At 31.8% G+C, this 9,484-nt stretch overlaps 1 protein-coding gene and 1 non-coding gene across 2 annotated transcripts; both read right to left on the minus strand.

Annotated features, from left to right (window-relative positions):
• Window positions 1-5,332: 5,332 nt before the first annotated feature.
• Window positions 5,333-5,405, minus strand: TRNAA-AGC (transfer RNA alanine (anticodon AGC)). Its single transcript has one exon. It is a non-coding gene; the product is annotated as a tRNA-Ala (tRNA).
• Window positions 5,406-5,847: 442 nt separating this feature from the next.
• On the minus strand, window positions 5,848-8,696 carry LOC132029302 (protein VASCULATURE COMPLEXITY AND CONNECTIVITY-like). Its single transcript, XM_059418610.1, has 3 exons — window positions 8,449-8,696; window positions 7,874-8,082; window positions 5,848-6,175 (listed from the first exon to the last, which is right to left on the minus strand). The coding sequence occupies exons 1-3, from the start codon at window positions 8,545-8,547 to the stop codon at window positions 5,998-6,000; spliced, it is 486 nt and encodes a 161-aa protein (XP_059274593.1). The 5' UTR covers window positions 8,548-8,696; the 3' UTR covers window positions 5,848-5,997.
• Window positions 8,697-9,484: the final 788 nt, after the last annotated feature.

Consider the following 9,484-nt stretch of genomic DNA (forward strand, 5'->3'; position numbering starts at 1 on the left):
AAGAACAACTTGACATGGCTACGTCTTCATTTTTACCAACTAAAGCCGGATACGGGTCATGCACTGACTTGACTCGACACACTGTGCAGCTAATGCAGAACAGTAACAAAAAAAAAAATCCTTTAAGCTTCCACATAGTTGGATATATATAAAATGAAGAGAGAAAGGGGAAACACTACGGTGGTTTAAAGAAGAAAGTGCAATCTCAACAAGTAGAATTAAACTAGACTCAAACTAAACATACATGAATTGAGGTCGAATTTTAGAACCAGATGTAGGAAAACCATAGTTTAAACATAGACACTATCTTTGAAGAAATGAGCCACTTAATGTAGACATAGAGACACCTAATCTAGGACATATATAATCATCATTATTACTGACCTCTTTTTATAGTGATTTTTTCTTAGTGTAGGACATGGCGAAACAATCTCTCAAGACTGAAAAAAAAAAAAAAAAAGTCTGTAAGGCCATTAACCGGATCAATCATCTAATCCGGAAACTAATCAGAATTCATTCTTCGCAAAAAAAGCAATGGTTTTATATGTAGTGCCTCGACTCTCATTAACCTTTTACATGTTAAAAATGGCAAAAACAGGAAGGTAAATGATCGACATAACCGTTCACATTTTCGACGAATTAATAGTTGTTCTCCTTAAGTATGGTTAATTCATTATACTAAATCATAGCCAACAGAGAACCAACGAATTAACACAAGAAGAATCTGACCAAGCAATAAAAATAATAGAACGACTATATTTTATTCTACGAATTTAAAGACAGAATTTTAAACATATAAAGTGGGAGCCAAACAACCCTTTGTTTTTCAAACCTCTACATCAGTTGATTTTTAAAAAAAAAAAAAAAAAGTAAGGCTAGAGAACTGGTTCATGGAATACATAAAATCCTACAACAAAGATAGAGGTGTAGCCAGTTATATTCAGTTGCAAACAGTTATCAACTTACGCCAGAATTTCCATATTCGTTTAAGTCTCAAACTTTAAGACGGAGGAAGGCTTAAAGAATAGTTTCAAACACATAACCTAAGCATCTTCTTTATTATACAGATTATGTAGAACCAGTCATCTAACAAGCAACACAGTCATCCCCATATTCTACACTTTAATCGATAGTTCCTTCATGTATTCTTAGCTATCTTGTATGTGCGGATTCAGACACACGGCAGCAAAACAAGCTCAAATAGGCAAAACTGCGAAGAATTATTTAACAACTATATCGATATATACTCCTAACAACCGAAAACAAAAGTAAAGCAAAGGCAACCACTAAACTTTTTCGGGATAGCGAACTGAGGCTAGTGTCGTCATCGAGTCTCCGAATCCGCTTAAAGCAATCCTTGCTTTTCAGATGGATTTGAAAGCTACAAATTCGTTGGGACTCCGAATTTAGTGGATTCTTCATGGTTTTAGGCTCCAACGGACTGAAATGAGCCTTTACCCTATGGATTGTTGGAAGATCAGCCTAGAAACCCAAAGATCCTTGCGTGCTTCTCGATTTGGGAGGCTGATTAGACTTGGACGAGTTGTTCGAAGCTCTGTTGCTTGAAAAGGGACTGGGGTTGATGGGAGATGGTGTGATGCCGAAATCGATTTTGCTGGTCCTTCGGTGGAACCGGCGATTTTCTTTTGGTTGAAGAAGAAGGGGTCGTGTGGTTTTGGTTAGATTATTATTTGGTTTAAGATGAAATATATCTACTGATTTAGGGACTTATGGGTTGCTTAGTTTAGGTGGATTTGGGCCGGGTCGGGGCATTTGGGTATTGGGCTTGGGGGGGGGGGGGTTATGGGCTACTGCTTTTTGTAGAATAGGAATAGGATTTGGCCCAAGTTATAGGTAGATGAATTATATCCCTTCTTACTTCAATCAATTAATTAAAATATTCTTCTTTGTCCTAATTAATTTCCAAAATTATACACCTATCTAAATTACAATACAAGTAATTTGATATACGTATTTAGTTTAAAAATAGAGTAAAAGATGATTAATACGGTGATAAGTAGGATTAAAGGAAAAATGTCAACACCAATATTGATATAAAAATATCAACATTATTTTCGAGTCATTTTAATTATAAAGTATGATGTTTAGTAATTTTTAATTATAAAGTATGAGTAATTTTTAATTATAAAATATGATGTTTGGTAATTTTTAAGAAACAATAAAAATGTTCTTAATTTTAGAGAAGTATATCTCGAAAAATAGTGTAATAATTAGCGAAAATATTCCAAACTCATTTATTGGGGAATTTTCACGACTGAGAAGCATAGTAAAATTAATTAAACAGAAAGGGGGGTCAAAATTGGGTGTCAACAAATATCATACACATTCACCAAAAACTTGAATTACCTAGGGTTTTAGCATTTTGCTGAGACCTTTAATTATTCAATTTAAGTTAAAGTTTTAAATCATTGTTTCTTCTTGTTTTTGTGGCTGAGTATTGAGAGTAAGGAGCAAAGGAGGCCATCCAAGTTCATTCTCGATCAGGGCTGCACAAGAAAAAGTTAATATGCTTCCTTTTCTCTGTATGTTTTTAGATTTTAAATGTTTATGTGCTCTGTTTGATTAGTTAAGCTAGTATTTGTTTGTTTAGGTAGTATATGCTTAGTTTTTTTGGTTGGTTTAGATTTATTAGTTGCTTAAGTAAGTTATGATGTTAGTCATGTGTTAATCTAGGATTGTAGTAGTTCAATTTTAGTCTGATCATGTTGGTTTGTGAATTTATTTGAGTTTTATGACCTGATATCTTGATATTGTTTTGTTTTGGGAAGTTTTAAGCTAGCACGACTTACTTAATTCCTGAAACTAGCTATTATGTATTTGGTATGGTTTAAATTAGTGTTTCTTAGTAGTTAATGTGATTTAGCTAGGTAACTATGGTATCCCGTTAAGCATAATGTATCTTTTTAGTCATAAAAAGGAATCTGTGTCTGATTTAGAGGTTAGAATTTGAGATCTGTTAGTTGATAAGTAAGTATAATTGGTTTGGTTTGTTGTTTTGGTTTATGTGAAGTTGATTAGTTACATTGTCTCACCTATTTGTTGAATAATAGTTTATCACTCATAAGACACAATGAATAAGCATGTTTAATGCCCTTGAAACTGCATACACTCATATCTAGGCTATAAAAAAAAATGAGACTTAAGTAACTCTAGGCCTAGTGGGGTATCTTCCCACATTAGTTTGGATAAGTAATGTTTAAAAAGAGTATGTGTTGGTTTAAATTTTGAAAGTATTGCATAAGGAACTTAGCCTATGTGTTAAACTGTGCAAAATATGACAAGCCTAATTTGTTAAAAGTGATATAGATCCTTAAGTTTGATAAATGCTTTTTTGTTGGTTTAAAAGGAACTTCATATGCAGTGTCACTGTTTTGTTGGAGTTTGGAGATTTTTTTGTTACCTTTCTCAACCCCCTGTTTAAATGTATTGTTGCTTGAGTACCCTGCATCTTGTACACTGCTTCTCTTTGTTTGGGACTTCAAATGAGCATCTAATGCCTATTGTTCATCAGTTAGCATCTTATGTGTAATGAGCTTAAAAGGTGGTATGCTTGGTTCAATATGTGATCTCCAAAGCTCTGTGTTGTTTGTCTGAGGCTTAGTACTTTTTAGCTTAGTGTTTTGTTTGCATACTTGAGCATGCTCTTCATCCTCTAACTCCTATGAATAATATGTAACCTGTCCTGATCACATCATGAACCTACTATGCTTCTTTTTTTTTTTTTGTGAAGTTTGGTCTAAGTCCAAAAAATAATAAGAATGCCCTGCATGACTGCTACTGCTTGTGTATAAAACTCATGTTTGTTGTTTCTCTATGGTCATGACACACCGTGAGCAAAGGAAAACTATTCTTAATGCATGTACTATGTCAAAGTAAACCATGAAAGTCTGGCTGTGTCAAAACTCATGATATGTCTATGTGGTCCTATATGTCTAAGCATCTGGTACATTACCATGTTAAATAAGGATCCTTTGTGTACATTTTTTGATTGATATTATTGCTGAGTATTGTGCCCCTTTTTTTTGTTTTGTGAAATACTGTTTTAGCCTTATAAAATATGTCAAATAAACTGAAATATCATGCTGCTTATGTCTAGATAAGAGTCTACACCTGAATATGTGGGGGATATACTCAGGTATATCTAAAATATACAGTCCTTGTATGCCTTTGGGATACAAGGATTTGTACATTAAGGCATACATGCGGTATATCACTAGTGTTATGTCTTGAAATTGCTTTTGTATCCCTTTAAATGGTAACAATAAGCTAAATAGAGTAGGACTTGCCTCTGAACTGAAAAAATATTGATTTCTTGCTTACAAAAAGGTTGAATATACAGATGATATAACCAAATATACTAGGTATATGCAGTGCCTGTATATTTTTGGTATATACGAACCCGTATATTTAGTATAAAGGTAATATATATCCAAGTGGGCTCAAAGTCCCTAATCCCTTTATTTTTAGAGGTTTGGGCTTACCTCTCTCTATGTTTTGTTATTGGGCTTTGCTTTTATTTTGTTGTTTAACTCTGTTTGGGCCGCAATTCTTGGTCGTTATTACTTTAATTTGGGCCAGCAAGTTTGAATGTTATGTTGTATATGTTATTTTGGGTTGGACTCTTTAGCATTATGCATGCTAACTGCCTGAACATATATTATGATGCAAACTGTGTTTGTAATTTTAATCTAGTTTATATTAAGTGAATGATTAAAGTCCAAAACACTTATCTGACCTTACCATCAGCGTTAAAAGTTACAAATTAACGACATGTTTTGCATTCATTAGTCTGAAACAAACATCAGATAACTTGTTTACATAATGAAACTTCTTTATTGCACTGTATATCCACCTCAGCTTTTTAAGGCAAGATTTTTCGTTCAAGGACTTGATTGCCCGATGTTTCACATTATTGAGCATTATTTCTTTTTGAAAGCAAACATAAAAACTCAGTGTATAGATGTCTTCAGCAATCTGAGAGTGTAAATAGGTCATCAAACCTCACAAAATTTGTACTCTATCCGTCTCAATTTATTTAATTTGTGTGTCACAATTTGATATGGAACAATTTTTAAGGAAAAAAAAAAAAAAAACAAGAAGTTGAAATGTATGGTCTAGAACAAAACATAAATAATATATAGTTATAAAGAATCTAACTAAGAATAAAATGAGAATATTTAAGTTAGATTGTATCAAAAAATGTAACAAACTATGAGAATAAAGGGTCACATAAATAAAATGAGGAGGAGTAATTTATTTCTCCACAAAGAGAAATCTATTCATAACAGAAAAAAAATAACAAACAAAGAAGTGGAGATGCGGGGTATCAATCCCCGTACCTCTCGCATGCTAAGCGAGCGCTCTACCATCTGAGCTACATCCCCCTATTAGTTAGTTAACTATTATAATAGATAAAGTTCAATTAGTTTAATATAAACAAAAAATAATTGTATGACTTTAGTACTATATATTTAGTGGATAAAGTTTAGTAATCATACGTGAAATTAACTCACACTTGTAGGATGGGTAACACACATGCACGGGTGGAGGCAGAGCAAGAATTAATTTCAATTTTATGAGTTCTGAATTTTAGAACTACGTACGACTTCAGTACTAATAACTGGATTCTAAATTTCATGTGTGTACATATTTAACAAATTTATTAATACAAAAGTATTGTTTGAGAAAATATTAATGGATTCAGCCGAACCCGTATTTATACTTTTTACCTCCTCCCCTGCACATAGACATGCAATATGCTGCTCAAAAATTAATTATGCAATTGCCATTACTTTAAAACATCAAACAAACGCCCTGGATCAGTCATCGTCTCCAAAACTAATTCTTACAACTTTGATGTAAAGCGATAGTTATCAGCACATACATCACCAATCTTTTAAAGATCAAACAAATAAAAACGGAAGTAAAATAAAATAAAAAGCGTTGTAAAGTAAACTAAATTAGGAAAATGTGACACTATGCAAGTGTGACAGTAGATGTGGCATAGAATGCTATGGAAAAGATGGCATGTGCAAAACACAAAATTCCACCAATTGAGAAGAAATGATGATGTGATAATCCACATGAAGCTCTTGATTTGTTGTTTGCCATTGTCCCAATAACAAGCATTCCCATTCCTACTGCCATTATGATCCTGATCAACCCAGTAATTCAAACACATTAGCAAATCATCATGATATAGACTCATATTACTTAACAAAAACGAAGAAATAAGACAATTACGTTTCCTCACCTATATGTGTCACGCCCCTAAAATGGACTGGGACGTGATTGGCAGTCGACCTATTTTCCCCATTGAGTGAACCCTTTGGTAATCGGTTGAAATCTCAACTGAACTTAGCATGTCAATTACGTCCTCTCCTATATGGTTTTACTATTACATGTTTTTACTCTCATTTTAAATGTGTCTTGCTTTTCTTTTTGGTCCGTAATAAACTCCATTCCATAATAAGTGACTTTTTAGGCTTTTTATTTTGTTTCAAAATAAACGGTCTCAAAACATAAATTAATCTTTTTAAAATGACCCTTATTTACGCAATCAAAAATCATTAAGCATTTTTTTTTGACATTTAATTAGGAATAAGTTAGTAAAAACACTCTTAATTTTCTAAAAGTAAATCACGGGGGTGTGTAAGCACTTATTACGAAATGGAGAGAGTATAATTTTTAATTTTCACATCCTCGTTACTACAGGCTACAGCACATAAATTGAAACGAATTAGACGGTAGTAATATCTTTACTTTTTGTTTTCTCAATTTTGGGTTATACCAGCAATTGCCTCAAATCACGGTAAACATCTTTGATTAGAGCAACTTCCTTTATCCCATCCCCAATGTAGTGTGGGGCTCGAAGAGGTAAAAGGTCCCTATAGTGTCTGACCTTATAATTAGTAGTACTGTGTGGAGCAATCAGGAGCGAGACAATACAAGTTAAATTTACACCTACTTGAATATTTTTTTAACAATAAAGTCTTTTTGCCATATTATTTTGGCCATAATGATTCAAATAGGATAAATTCATATGACTATTTAGGTCAAATTTAATAATTTACGTTTACTTAATGTCATTTCTATCTTTTCTTCTTAAAGTTTATCTTAATTTAAAATTATACAATAGAGATTATAGTTATTTTTACATAAGTGTGGCCAAATTTGAGTAAAATTGGTGTGACAATTTAGCAACTCTCTTTTTTTAAAAAGAAAAAGTTGTTGCCGTTTCATTTTTCGGTGAAGAAAAATTGATTTTCCGATGAGTTGTATTTCTGGACAATTAACACATAGTTCAGTAATCTTAATGAGATAACAATATTTTTTAAATTTTTTCTGATAAATTGATAAATTTTAATGAGTTTAATAAAATAAAAAATTTGTTTTGTGACTTTTCTAACAACTGATAAGATTAATGACCACATGTGAAATTATGAGCAATAGAGAATGTTTAATATGGAACTGCTAAAATTTAAAAAATGTAAAATTAAGTACCCATTTGGCCATAACAATTATTCACTTTTTTCCGATTTTTTTTTTTCACTTTTTCAAAAATTAGTGTTTGGCCATGAGTCAAGTTGTATTTGAAAAATAAGAAAAACTTATTTTTTAAGTTTTTCACTTTTTTAACAACTAAAATAAGTACATTTCAATAAAAAAGATACTATTTACAAAAACTATGGCCAGACACAATTTCAACTCCAACTCCAATTCCAAAATTTCAAAAAAAGTGAAAAAGTTTTTTATTTATATAGCCAAACGCCTACTAAAAGTGAGAAAGTCCGTCACATTCAAGTTTGATTTTCGAAATGAAAGAATATTGAACAACTAATTAATCACGTACCATGTGAAAAGAAGACAAGCAAGAGATAATTGTCTACTTGGAGGTGCTTTTTGAATGTCATCACCAGTGCAGTAACAGTAGTTGCAACCTCCAACAAGGTTAGCAAGAATATGAGCAGCTAATAGAAGACCAGCAGCAGCTAAACCTAGAATAAATGCATCATGGCTTGGCTCTTTACACTCGAAAAACCATAGCTTCAAGTGTTTTTCCTTCAATACCACAAAAGATAAAGAAAGAATTTGATTAATTTCGGCATTAAACATGAGTTTGACATATAATAAGATCAATGATTTCATTTTTACATAAATGTAGTGTAAAAAGCTATTGGATTCTGCCAAATTCGTAAAAAATATTTTGAGCTTATGAATTTGAATTTTTTAAAAAGTACTAGCTTACTAAGTTCTTTATAAATTATTTTTACATATTAACTGTACTTTTAAGCAAAAATACAGGACTTGGACCAACACTATTGAATTTTGCCGAACTTGTAGGTAGAAGGAAGCCTCACTATATATTTTTTTTTTTCCTAGTGTTGCAAATTTTGGTACAATAATGAGATTGCCATGAGATATTACCTGGTTTTGAGCTGCTTCAGCTTTAATTCCAAGAAGCCCAGCTACAGCATCTAAAGCCACAATCACTAAGCATGCAAATATCCCAAAAATCTTTGCCATTTTTTCTTGAACTTCAAAGATCCTTCCAAGAGGAAGAAGAAATAAACTGACTAAGGTTTTAAATAACCAGCCCTCCACTCTATGTCTCTCGTGTGAAAAAATGTAAAAGCTAAAGATAGCACTAGGTGGATAGTTAAATGAGATGGCCTACAGACTACACTACAAGTAGCGAGCTTAAATGAGAAACGATTTTAGTTAGGTTTAAGGAAAAAAAAAAAAACTTATCCGTCCCGGCCCTACTTCAAATTATATTGATCACTATAGTTGAGTCACAAATTAAGATGAGAATATATTCTCCCTCCATTCACTTTTACATACTCCCTCCGTTCACATTTACTTGTTTACTTTAAATTTTTCACGCTATTTAAAAAATAATAAATAGAGTACTCATATTAATTAATGCATATTTTTATTAGATTTGAAAAATGATTTGAAGTGAATAATTATTACTATGGGTAAAACAGAAAAAAAAAAATTGTCTTCGCTTGATATGCTAAAAGTGACAAGTAAAAATGAAAATCTATTTTTAGAATACTGGACAAATAAAAGTAAACGGAAGGAGTACTAATTACCTATGATTTATAGTGATAAAAGTGTATCCGAAGATATGTATCGTTTCATTTAGTAATTAGTAGATTAGTACTGTCAGATCTCTCAATAATAATGTAACATTTCACTATAACGATTAAATTTTCTTTAAAATTATCTTTTATTGTTATGTTATATATTTTCTATAACAATATTCAACTGTAGTAACCAAAAATATTCTGACAAACATGTTTTTATAGAGAGGTTTAATCGTAGAATACTGGATGCGAACAATTTTTTTATAATTAGTGATCCTATAGAATCAGTACCAGTACATTGGATATTTATAGCTTTATAGGAGACAATTCGATGATAGCTGATTAATTCTAGGGAAATTTGTCAATATGAT

Source organism: Lycium ferocissimum, chromosome 9, assembly GCF_029784015.1.
Source record: "Lycium ferocissimum isolate CSIRO_LF1 chromosome 9, AGI_CSIRO_Lferr_CH_V1, whole genome shotgun sequence".
Classification (NCBI taxonomy): Eukaryota; Viridiplantae; Streptophyta; class Magnoliopsida; order Solanales; family Solanaceae; genus Lycium; species Lycium ferocissimum.